The following is a 19,582-nucleotide window of genomic DNA, read 5'->3' as shown; positions in this document are numbered from 1 at the left end:
TGTGAGTGGCCAATCACCTAGGAGAATAGATTAAACATTATATTTACCTAGACGATGTGTGTTTGACATGAGTAAAAACGCATTTTAATGTATATAATTAGTTTTTATTATAAATATATTGTCGCTTCACAAGACATCAGTGTGTTTTAACAAAGAACAAATGTTTTACTAGAACTTGCATGCATTTTAATATCTGAAACCTAAAATAAACATTAAATTGTTTATTGTTTTGTTAAACTGTTTTTTGCACGAAAGGAGAATTGAATTTAACCATTACAAACTGAAAGTTCTTACTGCACCGATGTGATATGTGTGAAGGGTTAATGTTCACAAGCAAAGCACTACTAACTGATTGATTTGAAAAAAGAACTTGCAGGCAACATGAAATAAGGTGGAAATATGAAGTAATCACAGTATAAAGAAATCTAATAGGCCACATGAAATGAGATTTTGGATGGTGGGCCTCGAGTTTGACAGTATAATGCCTACAGTGGCAGATGTCTATTTGAACAGCATTCTAAAACAAAATTGAACCTAATAAAGGAATGATTTGAGACTTTTCAAAGGCAGAAACTTAATCACTACTGCACACAACGAAATCGTGTAACAAACCTGAGGAGCCAAAAGCACCAAGGGCAGAGCCTAGCCCAACACCCAAAGATCCACCAGTGCTGCAAAAACCCAGAGATGTGCTAGGTGGAGGTGCCGCGCTTGTGTGAGAGAACAGCGAGCTGCTCTGGGAGCTGGGCGCCACTGAACCAGACCCATAGAAGGAGCTGGACTGCAGACCGCTGGAGGGGGGAGGTGGCTGCTGCTGAGGCTGAGGCTGCTGGGGTTGTTGGCAGCTCATGGACCGGTACAGACCGTTAGCAGGACCAGACATGCTGTTACCAGAGCCTGACGCATTGGCAGCTAGACAGAGGACAGAAAGAACAACAAAAAGATTAAAACAAAGTAATAAAATTAAAAAGTAGATCAGTTTGGTCAGTAAAAAAAAAGAAAGAAAAAAGAAGACATATTCACCAGCTTGTGCGGCTGCTGGGTTGATAAGGAGAGGGGTTTGAACCAGTCGGACAGGTCCACCCAGGCCAGTGCGAGCTCCAGGACCCATTACCAGAGCTCCAGTCTGATCATAGTAAGCAGCCGGTGCTAGAACTTGGTAACCTGATGTTAAAACATAACAGACTGAAATTGGGTCTGAATCAATTATTGTTCATGAAATACGCAGAAATATAATTTTGTTACCATGACATGATATTTTTGGGGAATAATTTTTATTATAGATCGAATGCCTTGGAGTGAGAATGGGTTGGCTTTTGTGAATAGATGGTAATGAAGGTAAAGCTTCACTTTTTTTCGCTCAAGTTTTGGGAGGAAACAGCTGATCACTTTATGAATTGTTGTACTTACAATTAAACTATTTTACAGCGAGCTATATTTGGAAATTACAACAAAATAAATGCTGTTTTATAAGAGAAGTCATGGAGAATTTTGTTTTGTATTTCCTTTTTTTTATAGTATCCACAAAAAGTTTTAAACAGTTGTAACGTTTAAAATTATTCAATGATTCAGAAACAGATTTAATAAATATATTTAAATCTAAACTGTGATAATCTGGTTTATTTCTGATATTTTTGTCATGCTGGTGAGTAGGGCTGCACGATTAAATCGCTTATTGCGTTTATGAAATCGCAAAGGCTGGGATTTTTTTTTATGCGCAGCTTGTCAGTGACGTACGGCTCTGTGTTCAGTAGTAAATGCTGCTCCATCTGAAAGCACTGCAAGTTCGAGTCTATAACGTGCATTTGAACAAGCAACATGCGTCAAACATCTTTCCAAACAGGAGAAGCATTTATGAACCTCTTGTCCAACAAAAGACAACATTTAATAACATGTTTTTAATCCAAACTCACTTCATAACAACAGTTGAGCATCCTTCTGTAAGATGATGTGGCTTCTTTCACAGAATAGTAGTATAGTTATTAGTCATGTTTTATCAAAGCATTTCAATCTTCTGTTTACTAAACCCACCTGCCCTCCTCAACTTCTCGATTTAATAATCCAGCCCTCGAATGAAGCTAATAAGGCACAGTTGGCTTGTTCAGAGCGCGATTGCCACCCCTCACCACTCCCCCTCTGGCCTGCACTCACACTTGCACTTAAAGTACCGGTCCAGAGCACGCGTCATTTACGATGCAACTTTTTCTTTTGAAACGAGGAAGAAAAGTGCTTTCGCTAATAGACTACCTAATTGATCATTCATGCTGCGCAGCGATTTTCACTTGATTGTCCTGCACGCATCCGAAGATTATTAAGGATGCAGCTGACTTTAAAGGGCCTCTGTGTAGTTTTTTAGGTATTTTATTATCTAAAATCAATATTTTTATTCATAAATATGTCCTCAATGCCAATGGTGTACAAAGGCCTCTGCCAATTATCTGACTTATCCTAAGAACTTAGAATTATCTTTATATACATGTGACAGGTAGGTCCACGGAGGCTTCCATGTCGTTCCGCCATCTTGAAAAACTATAATAGCAGAGAGGGTCAAAAAGTACTAGGCCAACGCGTTTCCACAACGCGTTTTCGTTCAGAGCCAGCGTCACTTAACTGAAAGCAGCAGAAACGGAGGAGCAGAGCAGAGCAGTGAGAGGTGCTTGTCACTGCCCCGTCAAGTTTAAAAGGCTGCATTGCATTATTTTTAATGGCATACATATGCTGAGCCACAGGAGAAGAAATCCTCGTCGCCAAAAAAGTCCAAAATTGAACGTAAAAGGAAACGGGACCGGAGATTACAAAAAACAAGAGTCAATGTCGGGATATCTTTTTCCAGGTGGAAAGAGCTAATGCAGGAGTAAGATTTCAAAAGAGACGCTGAAGTTGCCTGCTTTCTCCTCGACAGGTAGGCTAAGTCAATATTACAGTCTAAACGACATGCTTTTTTTCATTGCTTGGTTGTGTACTTTATTATATAGACAGTAAAACATTTATAGTTAAAAGGCTCTTTGATGAATAGCAGCTACTGAATAAAGTTGAGAAGGTGCTAAAAACAAGGTTTGTAAGTTTACTTTTTGTAACCTAGAAATTCGATAATATATTTCTAATAGAGCAGATGATTGTTCTTTTGGTACATAACAGCTACCGTAGATGCAACACGCATTTGAAAAAGCTAGGCGCTGGAGAGCACAATTCGTTTGAATGCAAAATACAATTTCACCGCTAGATGGGATAAATTCCTACACAATGTGCCTTTAATGGAGGGATTTGCAGCTTTAGCCGCAAACTACAATTCTTGTTTGTTAAAAAGGTGAGAACCCGACTGCATGCTTCTTCAAGCACCCCCATACTTGAAAACCCATGGAAAACTACTTTTAAACTGGAGATTATGGAATATTTACATACATATTTACAGCGGGTCTCTTCCCACTGGACTAGTATTACCTGAGCTAATTTTTCCGGATCATTTTACAGAAGGTAAAAGTCACCTTAATCTTTACTGACATTGTCCGTAATGTTTACTGAGATGGCACATTCGGACAGGACTAGAATAACTGAGAAATTCACTCAGGTAATAATTACTTTACCCCACCTCTCCATGTTTAACTAATCCAGTCTGAATAGGGCTTTAGAAAAAAACATTACTGGTGTGCATCTTGAGACAAAACAATGGTACTGAAATTTTAAGATATACAGGTCCTTCTCAAAAAATTAGCATATTGTGATAAAGTTCATTATTTTCCATAATGTAATGATAAAAATTAAACTTTCATATATTTTAGATTCATTGCACACCAACTGAAATATTTCAGGTCTTTTATCGTTTTAATACTGATGATTTTGGCATACAGCTCATGAAAACCCAAAATTCTTATCTCAAAAAATTAGCATATTTCATCCGACCAATAAAAGAAGTGTTTTTAATACAAAAAAAGTCAACCTTCAAATAATTATGTTCAGTTATGCACTTAATAGTTGGTCGGGAATCCTTTTGCAGAAATGACTGCTTCAATGCGGCGTGGCATGGAGGCAATCAGCCTGTGGCACTGCTGAGGTGTTATGGAGGCCCAGGATGCTTCCATAATGGCCTTAAGCTCATCCAGAGTGTTGGGTCTTGCGTCTCTCAACTTTCTCTTCACAATATCCCACAGATTCTCTATGGGGTTCAGGTCAGGAGAGTTGGCAGGCCAATTGAGCACAGTAATATCATGGTCAGTAAACCATTTACCAGTGGTTTTGGCACTGTGAGCAGGTGCCAGGTCGTGCTGAAAAATGAAATCATCTCCATAAAGCTTTTCAGCAGATGGAAGCATGAGGTGCTCCAAAATCTCCTGATAGCTAGCTGCATTGACCCTGCCCTTGATAAAACACAGTGGACCAACACCAGCAGCTGACATGGCACCCCAGACCATCACTGACTGTGGGTACTTGACACTAGACTTCAGGCATTTTGCAATTTTCTTCTCCCCAGTCTTCCTCCAGACTCTGGCACCTTGATTTCCGAATGACATGCAAAATTTGCTTTCATCCGAAAAAAGTACTTTGGACCACTGAGCAACAGTCCAGTGCTGCTTCTCTGTAGCCCAGGTCAGGCGCTTCTGCCGCTGTTCCTGGTTCAAAAGTGGCTTGTCCTGGGGAATGCGGCACCTGTAGCCCATTTCCTGCACACGCCTGTGCACGGTGGCTCTGGATGTTTCTACTCCAGACTCAGTCCACTGCTTCCGCAGGTCCCCCAAGGTCTGGAATTGGTCCTTCTCCACAATCTTCCTCAGGGTCCGGTCACCTCTTCTCGTTGTGCAGCGTTTTTTGCCACACTTTTTCCTTCCCACAGACTTCCCACTGAGGTGCCTTGATACGGCACTCTGGGAACAGCCTATTTGTTCAGAATTTTTTTTCTGTGTCTTACCCTCTTGCTTGAGGGTGTCAATGATGGCCTTCTGGACAGCAGTCAGGTCGGCAGTCTTACCCATGATTGCGGTTTTGAGTAATGAAACAGGCTGGGAGTTTTTAAAAGCCTCAGGAATCTTTTGCAGGTGTTTAGAGTTAATTAGTTGATTCAGATGATTAGGTTAATAGCTCGTTTAGAGACCCTTTTCATGCCAGCTAATTTTTTGAGATAAGAATTTTGGGTTTTCATGAGCTGTATGCCAAAATCATCAGTATTAAAACAATAAAAGACCTGAAATATTTCAGTTGGTGTGCAATGAATCTTAAATATATGAAAGTTTAATTTTTATCATTGCATTATGGAAAATAATGAACTATCACAATATGCTAATTTTTGGAGAAGGACCTGTATGTCAGTGCAAGTTGCTTTCAGTTAAAACATGAATTTTAGTCTGGGACTAGGCTTAAGCCTCGTCTGTGAAACTGGGGGTTGGTCAACTAAAACTTGACTAAACAAAAACAGAACAAGGTAGACTAAATATGATAAAAACTAAAAAGTACATGTGAGACAGTACTAAGACTACATTTAAAAATATCTGACAAAATGAACACTACTGGGAGCTGAGCTGCTTAACTACTGTTAACAGCTACATACACAGGATACCTTAGATTCCTAGATCAGTGGTTCTCAAACCTGTCCTGGAGGACCACCAACACTGCACGTTTTCTTCGTCTCCCTAATCAAACACACCTGATTCAACTCATCAGCTCATTATCACATGGGTTAATGAGCTGATGAGTTGTATCAGGTGTGTTTGATTAGGGAGACAAAGAAAACGTGCAGTGTTGGTGGTCCTCCAGGACAGGTTTGAGGACCACTGTCCTAGACTATGTAAATGAAGCACACAAATGAACATAAATGAAACATAGCAATGATATAAATATTACCCAATCCAAGATACCTGCATGAGTAAAAGGAAGAGGATGTCAGAGCATGACTCACCTGGCATGCCTGCAAAGGCCAGGGCTGGGTTTGCGGCAAGGGACTCCTGCTGACTCTGTTGGCTCTGGCCAGGGGTCAAAGGTCGCTGATTGGTCCCCGCACGCATCACCTGGATGGGGGGAGAGTTGCAAAATAGCCTGAAGTAAACCACTAGCCTCTCTAGCATATTGTTTCTTTAATCATTGACAATTCGTGGTCAATAACATTAGTCTTAATTGAAGTTCATTCTACTGTGCAGGAGTTCAGAAATAAGAACAAAAGTTCTTTAAACTATTAATTGAGGGATGAGTTAAGCAAAGATGCCTTATAGTAAGAAACTATAACATGTAAACAATGCTAAGGTCACAGCATTCAATATTTGAGGAGCTCTTTGGTCTAAATTGTGACTGAACTTTGAAAGCTTGTTAAATAAATGTTGCTGGTTCAATACTAGTTCAGCTTTGTCAACAGCATAGTGGCATAATGCTGATTACCAAAGGAAATAACTGACTTATTCTTCAGGTTTTTTTTAAGAAACAATCATAGTTATACTAAAACAACAGTATCAGGATTACGGGAGGTTGAGGCAAAATAAAATAACTTTTGGTTTTCACTTTTCAGTATGAACCAGTTTATTTTTTGAACTGTGTTACAATGTTGCATTTTCTTCTTGTTTTAGTTCACTTTCACAAGGAACCACTTTTCATATTTCAAATGTAACCAAAATGGCTATGCATGTCACATGAGAGTAAAACTGTCCACTCACTGGAGTGCACCCAGGGTCCGAAATTAACTTTTTGGCTCACCTGCCACGGGGACTGGTAGATGAAAAAATCCACCAGCCAAGCATATTTTTTACCGGCTAAAATAATAAACAGCCTTTTTGTGTCACATATACATTCATTTCAGTACATTTAATTGAGATAAGTAGTATGTTGAATGAATAAGAGTACATAGAAGTCAAATCAGAGCAACAAATATAAGACATGGAAGATGTGAGCATGGAACTAGTGCTCATAACAGTACATTTGAAGGTTTTGTAAAACTATCAGATACTTTACCGAAAGTAAACATAAAATTATGTTTTAAAATTATATATATACACACACACACACACACACATTTAGCTTTTTTGTTTGTTTGCTGCATGGTAAAAAAAAACAGTATATATACCCTGTATTTGTTAAATCATGGGGTGCGTCGACACGCGCAACCACACGCGCCTAAAGACATATTTCGCTGAGAAAGCACAATGAAGCAAGGCAAGCGAAAAGAAGTAGCTACTGTGTGGGACCATTTTGACAGAAAGGGCGACGAAGTTACTTGCAAAATATGCTACGTGGTATTAAAATAGCAGTAGGCCTAGTGCAAGTACAATGCAATATCACTGGCGAAGCAAACATCCACAAGCAAATGAAAGGCGCTTTCCGAAATTGGCCACTCTAGCGAGACGTCATCTCTGTATTCCCGGGACATCTGTGCCATCGGAGATCCAGACTCACCCCACATCATGTAGACATATTACTTTTTTAAGTAAAAACTAGACAAGCTGTGTATTGAGGTAGGCCTGCTATTTTTATTTGACGAAAAAACGTAGTCTGATGAAAAAAAGCGTTTTTTTCAAAGCTTCAAACTGATTCAGTGTTTTCTTTTTGTCATTTTAATTTGTTAATTCTTTAAGTTAAAATAATATATTTAGTGTTGGTCTATTTTGGGTGTGGAGAAGGTTCACACACGCTTCTTGAGGCACACACACACACACAAGGTCTCTCGCTCTCTGCAGTGCGCGCGCTACACGGTTTGGAGCACAGTATGAGCGCGCTCTTTCTTTCTCGCTCGCTCTAGATTCCTGGAGATTTGAACTAATTTGCGGGCATCAGGCATCCGCTATCAATATGCGGGAGACTCCCGAAACTTCCGCAAGACTTTGGATGTCTGGAACCCGCCAGTGTGGCGGATAGCCTGTTGAGATTTACTCGCCAAACGGAAAATCTACCCGCATTTGGCGCTTGGCGGGTGCTAATTTCGGACCCTGAGTGCACCCGTTTATCCACAAACACACACCACGACATATATATACATACAAGTTAGAAACTTTTTTTAGAAACAAAAACCAAACTTTTATTTTGGCGGGTTGTAAGTTTCTGTTTTAATAAACTGTATTATTACTTGAAGTAAACTCTACTGTGAACTAGTAATATATTTGTTATAATTTCTTTATGTTATAGCAAACTTTTATTTTGACAGGTTGTAGTGAAGACCTTATGTTTATGTGTATATATGATATGACGAATAAATTATGATAGTTTTATTAAATTAAATGGTGAAATGCTCGTGAAGTGACTCTGATAGTAGCGGGCCGTGCATTTCACACCTAGGCCTTCAGTGGTGTCCAACCTGAATTAATAACTTTTAATAGTGTAGCAGCGCAGACTCTCTATAATTGTTGTGAAATTGTTGTTTTTATGTTGCACCGACAGTTATTGGGTTAATGCGGTGAGTTCCGGAAAAGGCCGGTAGAGAGAAACGAGCGAGTGAGTTCGGAATTGTTAGTGTTCAGTTGTTCTTGCGTCCCGATTATAAGTTGAGAAGCGGAGCCTCCCTTGTCTTGTCGTTCAAGGGTTACAGTCCCTTGTCAGACGTTACAATAGTATTAATGTTTGAAAAAAAAAAAAGTAAGTTTCGATCATACATTTCCAAGAAAAATTAAGAAAATAATAATCACCATGGGAAAAACGGGGGCAAAAAAAGCATTATACTCACCAAAACTACCGATTATTTTTTTTACACAAAATCCATCCTAATTTCTTTCCTCAAAAATACTTAAATTACTCAGTTGCACAGGTTATCTGTGCGTTTCAGTCCCAACAACCTTTTCTATCACCATCGAGGCTAATAATGAAAGTCGAGTCTGTCCCGTCGTTCTGGCATAAGTTTTACTTCGCTTTAGTGCTGAGAGTGTCCGCTCGACAGAAGCAGTGGACACAAGTACAGTCACAGCAACACATGAACATGTGTACAGCTGCCCCATGCTCTCACACAAAGTTTTAAACAAAATCAATGAGATCAGCGGGACTTTTGCCTTCAAAATCAGACCTGGCATACATTACAGTCAGTCAGTTCTGATATTACCCGGACAGATCAAACCGTGTGCTGTGACTCTGCGTTAAGCTGGATAAGGCTGAATAAGGGATTTTTTCCAGTAGGTTTCAACCTGCTGGGGGTCGAGGAGGGAAAGAAATATTAATTTGTGGGTTGAAAAACTATTAAATCTACAGGAATATATTTGAGTTTATGCAGTTCGCTACAGATGCGGTTTGCTAGCTTTGGCTACCAGTAAAAGTACGCGCTCTGACCATCCAATCAAAGCATGTGAAAATGCCAACGTTATTGTATGCCTGCTAGATGGCCCAGGTGCAGTCAAAGCGAAATCTGATTGGCTGATTAAATCTTACGGATTATCTGATTGGTTAACCCTCTGAGGTCGACTATCGCACGGGCGATAGTCTCGCTTTTTTTCTTATCAGTGCAAAAGAAACTCAAAATACTCTGTTGATTTTGATCTTACATATTAAGTGTTGTACATCATTAGATCCTGATAAGTGTCTATTTTTTTTGTGGATACTCACAATAAAAACAGTGTTGTGCTTTTCGCCAAATAAAGAAAAACAAACATGATGCCCGTTCTGACTTCTCTCTGTCAGTTAAGTCCATTCTGAAACGCGTCCGAAAATTAACTGTAATTCCGCGAATACTTGTCATACAGGCACGAGTCTTTTTCCATAATGAAGCTTGAACTCTTCTTTTAAATGAATTAATTTATATAAAAAAAACAAATATTCTCAGTTTATGTAATCTGTATGTAAAGAGAGAGATGTCAGTCTTTTTCTTTCCAGCTCATTATACCCGATTACGCGTTAATGTGCCACGCCAACGGAGAGCGCGCGGTATTCAAACGCAAATAATCTAAGGCAAGCCATTGAAACATGCCAACGCCCACCAGCTGGATTATAAAACACATCATGTTTAGTCAGTATTATTGCTCACAGCGTAGGGATACGCTGTGTACACAGCTGTAGTAAGATACTATCTAATAACCCTGGAAAATGTACCAGAAGTGCTGGTAGTTTCATTTCGAGGAGCAACGGATCCAGCTGATGTAGTAAGTCATTTATTCTTAAGTGCTTTGTTCTAATCGCGATATTGAATAGTGTCTGACTGTAAACGCAAAAAGACTGTTTAAATATGAATTGCGTGTCTGTGTGTAGGCTAAATGATGAATGAACGGCACAGGTGCGCGCGCTTTGTTTACTACAGTTATACAGCGCGTCTGTGCCGTTCATTCACTCTCGCACCTACATTAGTAAACGTTATGTTTACATGAACACATCCAAACTATATTGCTATAGCCAAGATGAGTAAAAATAGACTAAAAAATATGTTGAAATAAAATGTCTGTATAAGCAACAAACTGCAAATTCACATGTATATGCTAATATATCATACACAATATGTTACAGTCTAAATATGAATGTTTAGACAAGATTTTGTGATTAGTTTTAGATAGATTATAAAGTTTTGACTGTAAAAAAAGACTACTGTCACATTAAATAGGTATGTTTTTGTATACCAATTTCTGCTCATAGTTAAATATACTATAGTGTGATATTTTGTCAAAAATAAAGTAGGTATATTGAATTATCAACTAAGATGTTATTATAGTGTTTGTTCCAATATTCAAACTAATGAATCCTTACCCTTTTTAATACGTATGATAAAATGTATACTTTTTACAAAGAAATACACATGAAATATTGTTAAAATTGTAATTGTTGTTGTAATTGTAACCTATTTGCAATTGGTTACAATTTCTAATTGTAAAATATGTATATATAGATAATTTCTTTTGTCCTTGCATTCTTTGGGATCCTGTGACACACCTGTGTGAAAGCTGCATATTAATTAGCCTCATTATGTATGTGGCACATTATCCGGCCTTTGTCTTCTCAGGTGTGAACACGCCTCCACGCATATTGCCTTTCCAAACAAGGTGTCTTATAAAATGTAAATCAATGTATTGTTTTGTGTAAATGATTAGGCAGGATGATTTTCAGATCCTTTTGAAGCAAAAATTCTAGGCAACAACACTATTTAGTATGTGTCTTGTGGCCTTATTTCAGACACTTTAAGTTTTAGTTTTTTCAATAACCACGCATAAACATTATTCTCTAAAAAATACAAACATGTACATGCATGTTGCTCACATATTACGGTAGCCCCGTTTGTGCTATATAGAGTGATTTTATACCTTTGTCATTAACATGTTTATAAATAACTGAAAAAAGCACAAATGTCAGAGCATGTCAGGAACCCCAAAAAACCAAGGACCCCAAAAAACCCTTAGACCTCAGAGGGTTAAAGCAACCGTTTCATTGCAATTTATTGTAAGCTACAGGCGCCGCACTATTGATTCTGAAGGCCTCAAGGCAGATTTCGTTGGCCATGGCAACACATGATGGCAGAAATATAATTGGATAAAAGCTCTAACATAAACATACACTACTGATAGCAGCGCAACAAGAGAAAAGCTACGAAATTAAGAGAATGGACTACTGTGAATAATTTAATACTCATTCATGGAAAAAATATATTAAAGTGCAAGTCAGTGATTCTTCAGTGTTTAGGCCAGCAGAGAAGGCCTTGCTCGTCCTGACGGCCCACCAATGATGTGTTCATACCCTGATAAAGTGAGATGGCAGACACTGAATCAAAACAAACAAATTTTGAAGCGAGCTTCAGTGTGTAGTAGAAGAAACTGCGGCGCTCATTCACACAGAGAAAAATACATATTAATAATAATAATAATAATATGTTCATTTTCTATAGCGCCTTTCAAGAACCCAAAGTCGCTTCACAATGTAATACAAAAAACAAATAGCAAACAGACAACAAGCGAACAAATACAAAGGCCATCTGCTTACGAGAGACAAAACAGATGGAAACAAGCATACACTGGTTTGCATGAAAAGAAGGAGATATTGCATTATTTATCAAAATATGCTATTATGATAAAGTATGTAGCAGATAGAGTTGGAAAAGTGCAGAACATAGAAAACAGTGATAAAGAAGATGATTTATTGGGCAAGCTTGAAGAAATGAGTTTTCAGATGTTTTTTGAAGGACCGGATGTTGTCGTTTGCACGAAGATTCGGGGGCAGCTTATTCCAGAGCGTAGGGCCAGCAACATTAAAAGCCCTTCCGCCCACCGTGGAGAGTCTGACCCGGGGTACCACGAGAAGGTTTGCCGTGCTAGATCTGAGGGCCCGAGTCGGAACATATGGCTGTACCAAGTCAACAAGGTATTTGGGTGCCGGGCCATGTAGGGCTTTAAATATTAGGATTAACAGTTTAAATTGGATGCGGTGTATAACAGGAAGCCAGTGCAGTTGGTAAAGGATAGGAGTGATGTGAGCAGATTTTTTATTATACGTGAGGGTGCGTGCAGCAGAGTTTTGAACCATTTGGAGGCGGTGTATTGCTTTGGTGGGTAGTCCGCTATATAATGAATTACAGAAGTCCAATCTGGAAGTGATAAAAGCATGTATAACAGTTTCCGCATCTGTAAAGGTAAGAAAGGGGCGAATACGAGCAATATTCTGCAGGTGGAAGAAGCATGATTTGACAGTCTGACTAATGTGTGAGTGAAAGCAGAGCGTGGGGTCGAACAAAACTCCCAGATTCTGTACAGTTTTTGAAGGCCTAATCTCAACACCATCAATGTCAATAAAAATGTCATGTCTGGGTGAGTTTTGTGATCTAGGGTTAATCAAAAGGATTTCTGTTTTACCAGCATTAAGCTGCAAAAAGTTAGAGGACATCCATGTTTTAAGGTCGTGAAGGCAGGAGATAACTGAAGGGGGCGGATAAGATGAGTTCGGGTCAATCGTGAAGTAGATTTGAATATCATCAGCGTAGCTATGAAAATTGAGACCATGCTGTCTGATGATCTGGCCTAACGGTAGTAAGTATATTAGAAATAGAAGCGGGCCAAGTACAGAGCCTTGGGGCACACCATGGGAAACACAAACTGACCGTGAGCGATTGTTGCCTATCTTAACAAATTGTTGTCTATCGCATAGATATGAGGTCAACCACTGAAGTGCCGCACCCGTGATGCCTATTTCAGACAGTCGTGAGATAAGTGTAGAGTGGCACACAGTGTCAAATGCTGCACTGAGGTCAAGGAGAACCAGGATACTATGTGCACCTGAATCAGAAGCTAGAAGAAGATCGTTTAATACTTTTAGGAGTGCTGTTTCTGTACTGTGATGTGTACGGAAACCGGATTGAAGGGGTTCAAAGAGATTATGTCTCTCTAAGTGTGATTGCAGCTGCGCCACAACTACCTTCTCAAGTAGCTTGCCAACGAAAGCGAGATTTGATATTGGTCTATAATTACTGTGAGTGGCGTTGTCGAGACCAGGCTTCTTAAGGATTGGGGTAATGGCTGCTAATTTCAGATTAAGTAGGACAGTGGCAGTGGAAAGAGACCTGTTTATAAGGTGGGTAATAGGTTGAATGAGTAAGGAGGAATGAGTTTTTAACAGGTATGTTGGAATAGGATCAAGTGTACAGGAAGTTGAGTTTGATTTGTTAATCATATTTGCAACCACAGATGTATTTGTGAGTGAAAAAGTGTCTAGCGGACAACCAATCAAATATGGAGTTGAAGGGGTAGTGGCAGTAGAGGAGAATGACTGATAGATGTTGTCAATTTTTTGTAGGAAGAAAGACTGAAAATCTTCACAAAGTTCAGCAGAACCAGTAAGAGCTACGGCGGACGGTTTGACCAGTTTATTTATTTCTGTAAAAAGAGTTTTGGGTTTGCATTTAGCTTTGTTAATAATAGTAGAGAGATAGTTGGAGCGTGCAATGTTAAGCGCTTCTTTGTATTTCACTACCGATTCGGAAAAGGCTATGGCATGAACAAGAAGGGAAGTTTTGTTGTGGAGTCTTTCAAGACGCCTACATTGTGTTTTCTGAACTCTGAGCTCAGGGGTGAACCAAGGAGAGGAGTGAGTAGACGGAACAGCTCTAGTTATTAAAGGAGCAAGCTCATCCAATACATCACCAAGCGATTTATCGTAGGTAGAAACTATCTCATTAGGACACAGCCGATTGAGTGAGGAAGGAAGACCAGAAACCGCAATGGCAGCGGAGAAATTTTCGACAGTTATGGTTTTCAGATTTCGGTAGGATATATTAGTGTTAGTTTTAGGTTTTACAATGGGTAGTGAGAAGTCAAAGAGTATTAGTTTGTGATCAGAGATACCCAGATTGTGACCCTGGGCATGCACATTGTCAATACCAACCGTACAGAGCAGATCGAGAGTATGAGAGTGGGAATGAGTTGGGAAATCGATATGTTGAGATACTTCAAAATAATCCAGAACAGACAAAAAGTCTTTTGCAGCAGTACAATCAGAATCAACATGTATGTTAAAATCACCAAGCATCATTATTCTATCATGCCGGGCAAAAGCGAGAGTGAGAAGTTCAGTCAGATCGGAACAGAAGTTTGGGTTGTTTCTAGGGGGTCTGTAAATCAGTAGAATCAGAAGCGGAGCGGGTCCAGCAAGTTGAAGTGAGAGACATTCAAAACTTGCAACATCGAGAATGTCATATTTAGTCACTTTGTAGTTGTTCTTAAAGATCACTGCCAGACCACCACCTCTACCACTAAGTCGAGGTTTTGTGAAATAACTATATCCAGCAGGGGTTAAAAGGTTCAGTTCAATGAAATCGTCAGGTGTTTGCCAGGTTTCAGTCAGAAAGAGTAAATCCAGGTCTCTCTCAGATGTAACTTCATTCAGCATTGTACCCTTGCCAGTCAGAGAGTGAGTGTTAAAAAGTGCACAGTTGTATCGATGGGGAACATGCGACGAGTAGGTCACATCTTTGGTTAGGGGTATGAGAGTCCTAGCACGGTGGAGAGTCACATCTTTACCATGGTAACGCCCGATCTCGGTGACAGTATCACAGGTATTGAGAGAGAGGGGTCATAGTTGTAAAGCCATCTACGTTTAGCAGACCGATGGATATAGCGTGTACGACGTGCAATTCCGAGAGTAGTACATAAGTCAAACGTGGAGGATTCCAGACGGGTTAGACTATTGAGGTTGTGCAGTTGCAGTGAAGTATAGTTTAACTCCATTCCATGAATGAGAAGCAGAACAAGGCCAGCAAAGCCCAGGGCCAGCAGTCTCAGTGCCGGAGTTTTATAAATGGCAGAGTACATCTCTTTGTAATTTAAGACCGCACTCACAGAAAACCAAATGGCCACCCACGTTACTACAACACTACGTTAGCCAAAACCCGACTGATATTGAGTGAATCCACAAAACTAAACCGAGCAGCTCGCCAAACAAGTTAAAACTTGCCTACCTGCTGCATTAGATGTTATGGGACTCACAGATATGCAGCAGCAGAGGGCTCGCAGGGAGAGTGATGCGAGGACAGCACGTTAGCCAGACCAAAGAGGGCAGAACCACAATAAAACACTACGCAATGAATAAGGGGAAACTTACCCACCAAGAGTGCAGAATGGTAAAGCCGAAACAGTGGACAGAGGGCTCGCGGGGATTTCATAAAGTGAGACGCTGAGCCGAGATTAGCAGAGATTGTCCAAATTGTCCAGAGAGTGTCAGGGACTTCGGAAAATGTAACATCCATGCAACAGGTGCTTCGAACATCCAACACTGTTCCATTAAGATTTTATGTCGCGAGAAAGCACATCCGAAGCCAACAGCAGGATTTAACCCAAGTATATCCCTAGTAAATATCCAAGTTTCGTGACCCAGGAAAAAGAAAAAATCCAGATTCTCCGTTCAGCAGTGTCGCCCAGAAGCAGACAACAAAAGTCCAGATTCTCCGTTCCAGTGTCCGCTTGCCAGTGTCACCCAGAGGCAAGCAATATGATGTTAATAGAAAAAACGTGACAAACAAAGATTTACAATTTACAAAAGATTAACAATAACAAAACAAAACAACGGTTTGCGATGAGAAGCGGCAGCCATTTCGCGCACAGCGTACTCTCAGTCACATCAGTCATATTGTCTGTGAAATTGAAACCGGTATATCGGGTGAACCGGTTTTCAATCCAGCACTAATACATACATACATACATACATACACACACACACACACACACACACACACACACACACACACACACACACACACACACACACACGACCGCAACCAAAGACTGTATGTGGCAGGAGGACGATGACAGCAAACAGACTACATACATTTGGTCTTATTCTATTAACCATTTTAAACCGGGTTGAGTGCAGATCTAAGGGGCTGTTTACACCTGGCCAATTCATGCGTTTTCTGTTGTCGCACAGCAATCCAATTGTGAAAAAGACCAGGTGTAAATGCCTTCCGAAACACATTTGAGACAGATTTAAATCCGATCACTTAAACCATTTCAGGAGGTGGTCTGGGCCGCATACCAGACGAAACTGTCAATGCATCTGGTTGTTGAAACCATATATGAAAATTTTACCCCTCCCAACAATGCCAAAAATAAACGTGTGAAAGCGTGTTAAAGGCTATATGTCATGTTATAGCCAGATACGACAGCGCAACTGCTGTACGAATTGCCACAGATGAGCAGCCGAGTATCTCTTCATCAAGCAAACGTACAAACTATTGCAAATCAATGTGAAAGTATGTCGCAGATGTTTAACACAATAATCTTCATTAAAAGTAAAGAAACGAAATGATCTTACCAGTGCTGTTGTCGCTCTCTTTTATTGCGGCCTTTGATTTTGAAGTGGCTGATGATCAATAAAATGCAGCACATATCTGTTGCTTTCGGTGACGTGAACTCATTTAAATATAAATATAGCGCGGAAATTGAAGATCGGATTTTTATCCGTTTTGCAAAAAACACCATTATGTGACCAGGTCTAAATGGAATCTTTTTGATAAATCAGATAGCGATCTAATCAGTAAAAACACATGAAGTGACCAGGTGTAAACAGGCCCTAAGTGATGTAAGTACATATCCGCTATGGTTTTTACCTTTTACCTTTGAAGACCTGTGAAATGTTATGCAACAGTGTGCATTATAGTATTTAAAATAACCCTGTGTGCTCCCACTGCACGTGCCTTACTGTATACAATAAAGAAAATAAATTTGACTTCAATTCTTGTTTTTTTTTACTGTGTTAATCAACATTATGCCACAAGTGTTGTTGGGAGCCTTGGTTCAGTACAAGTTAGCTTGATGAACAAGGCTTAAATGTTGATATTTCATTAACCTGTTGTCCTGGTCCCTGATTGGATGCCTGCTGGTTGGCAGAATGACTGGCGGCAGCTGCAGTCTGTTGTTGGAAGAGGTTGGCTGGATACACGCCCCACGGAACTCCATAGTACTGAGGAGGGACTACAGACGGACCTGTAGGAATAAATGACGAGCTGCAGACTGAGGACTCTACATATTTAAGATCCCAGGATTGTCAATGCTATGATTGATATTTATAAAGTGTGTACATGCATATACCTGCAAGTGTTGCGGCTGCTGCCAATCCTGCAGCGGTATAAGGGTCCGTTCCAGGAGGGCCAGCATTGATGATGTAAGGGTTTGGCACAAACGCAGGTGCAAGACCTATCGGGGGAAAAAACAGAACATTAGATTCAAAACAACACAGGACAGATTAATTTGGAGACTGCCTGTTATACCCCAAAATACACATGCACAATAAAATTAAACCACTTAACACACTCATTCTGTTTGCAAAAAAAAAGTCAGCAGGATATTACAGTTCAAAAGCACTTTGGTCAATGTAACGGGGTTTAAGATTCAGGGAAGGTGGAGGCGGGAACCGGCAAACATTCAACATTTTTAATAAAATAAAACAAATACAAAAACAAAAATATAAGCCAGCAGCCCCTCACAGACGACTGGTTGCCACACAAAACAAAACAAACAAAGCACAACATAAAATGTGGACAGGCCAGTTGCTCTCTCGACCTTCACTGTCATCGCTCCTCCTTTTATGCTTCCGCTGTTCCATGAGAGATGAGAGACCGGTGCGTCTCACAGGTGTCATTCATTATCACTCACGCAACCGGCCTCGCGCCGTTCTCTCACGTCCCTCGTCCTTGTCTTGCTTGCCACATACCCCCACCACCCCTCGCAGGCCGGGGGGTACCCACGAGACTGCGCTCTACTCTCCCCACCGCCCCCGCCCGCCGCACCTCCAACACCCAGGCGGCTAGCAGCGACCTCGCGCCGTTCTCTTACGTCAGTCGGCCTCGTCCTGCTCGCCACAGTCAAGTTTTTGGCTGCTAAAGACTTAAGCTTTAGAGTTGAGCTTTTGGTAAGTTCACAAGCTTGCATCATAATTGAGTCTTGAGTGAGGTACCTAGCCCCAGGCATAGCTACTTCAGCCAATTTATTTTCCCCAGCCATTTGGAATAAAATTATTAAGCTAAAAATACCATGTTTATGAATTCTATGTTCCAAAAACATGTATGATCAGCACCACGTGGTGGAAAAGGGATAAGAGAGACTGATAAGGTAGTCTCTGTATGAAAGTAAATATCAGTAAGAGGTTATGTTACCGAGGTGTTGCTGTTGGGCTGCAGCAAGGGCGTACTGTTGCTGCTGTGCTGCAGTCAGCTGCTGAACTGTGAGATGACCAGATCTCTGGAACAACTAAAAAGAACAAACAACAAGAACAAGGTATTACATCTTTTTATTTACACATTTTTTCTTCTGCATATGCAGCAAACAAAAATACTCCAAATTCACAATACCGTTCATGTTTGGGATCAGTTGAGTAAAAACCAGTCAGTATATCAGACCGTGCATTAAGTGACAGCAGCCTAATTGCTCCCGTCTGTGTCAAATGTTAAATCAAACAACAAATGACATTTAAAAAAACTCCATACTCTTAAATTGAAGAAACTTAAATTGAATTCATACAGTTAAGATGCAGCATTTTATTTTAAAATTGAATTACATTTTTGTAGTATTTCTTACTACATGTTAAATACACCTTCAGTACTTTGTTCAATTGTTTGTAATTTGCTTATTTTTTATTTTATTTTTTTGTATTAAAAATAACAAATCAAGTTAAATAAATTGTTCTCGTAAAAATAAAACTGATCACACCTTAAAATATGAATTGTCATATCGCCCAGCCCTAAATGAGTAGCTGTACCTGCTGTTGGGTGTTGTAGTCAAACAGGTTGACTGGAGCCCCAGATGAGTCCACCTGGATCTGATTTCCAGCATAGTCAAATTGGAGTGACTCCATGCCCACCTGCTGCTCCATGCCGCCCATGCTCTGGGCTTCCTGGCTCTGGAAGTCCTCGGTGGGGGGTTTGTTTGTGACATTGGGTGGCTGCAGAGCGTGCTGGTGGTGCTGCACCATCATTTCCAGACCGGCCTGACTGGGGCCCAGTCGTTCAACTGCCTCTGTGGGGGATGCCTGGCGACTGCCTGGGGTGGGGCTGAAGGAAATCAGTTTTAAATCAAAGTATATTTACTTTATATATAAATAATGAAGCAATGAAATGTTTGCAGGGTCACTAATCACTGCCCTATTGAAGGTTTGAATTGTTTTAAGGCATACATAGTTTTGTTTTGGATTTCAAGGAGAAGCATCAATTTTTATGCAACTAATATTGGTCAAACAG

At 40.2% G+C, this 19,582-nt stretch overlaps 1 protein-coding gene across 6 annotated transcripts in view; it reads right to left on the bottom strand.

The window, feature by feature from the left end:
- pum2 (pumilio RNA-binding family member 2) overlaps positions 1-19,582 on the bottom strand; it is a 102,478-nt gene that overhangs the window by 41,294 nt on the left and 41,602 nt on the right. For 5 of the 6 annotated variants that reach the window (XM_077219987.1, XM_077219988.1, XM_077219989.1 and 2 more), the window contains exons 7-13: positions 19,105-19,396; positions 18,503-18,596; positions 17,439-17,543; positions 17,197-17,333; positions 5,888-5,996; positions 1,024-1,164; positions 613-912 (exon numbers count right to left, since the gene is read on the bottom strand). In XM_077219987.1, the coding sequence (XP_077076102.1) occupies positions 613-912; positions 1,024-1,164; positions 5,888-5,996; positions 17,197-17,333; positions 17,439-17,543; positions 18,503-18,596; positions 19,105-19,396 (1,178 nt within the window). The remainder of the gene's footprint in view (positions 1-612; positions 913-1,023; positions 1,165-5,887; positions 5,997-17,196; positions 17,334-17,438; positions 17,544-18,502; positions 18,597-19,104; positions 19,397-19,582) is intronic. The other variant, XM_077219990.1, reaches the window with a different exon arrangement.

This window comes from Siphateles boraxobius, unplaced genomic scaffold (assembly GCF_051911475.1).
Source record: "Siphateles boraxobius isolate OS27281-9 unplaced genomic scaffold, OSU_SipBor_1 8, whole genome shotgun sequence".
Lineage (NCBI taxonomy): Eukaryota > Metazoa > Chordata > Actinopteri > Cypriniformes > Leuciscidae > Siphateles > Siphateles boraxobius.
Note: the sequence above shows the minus strand (reverse complement) of the source record. Positions and strands in the feature narration are given on the sequence as shown.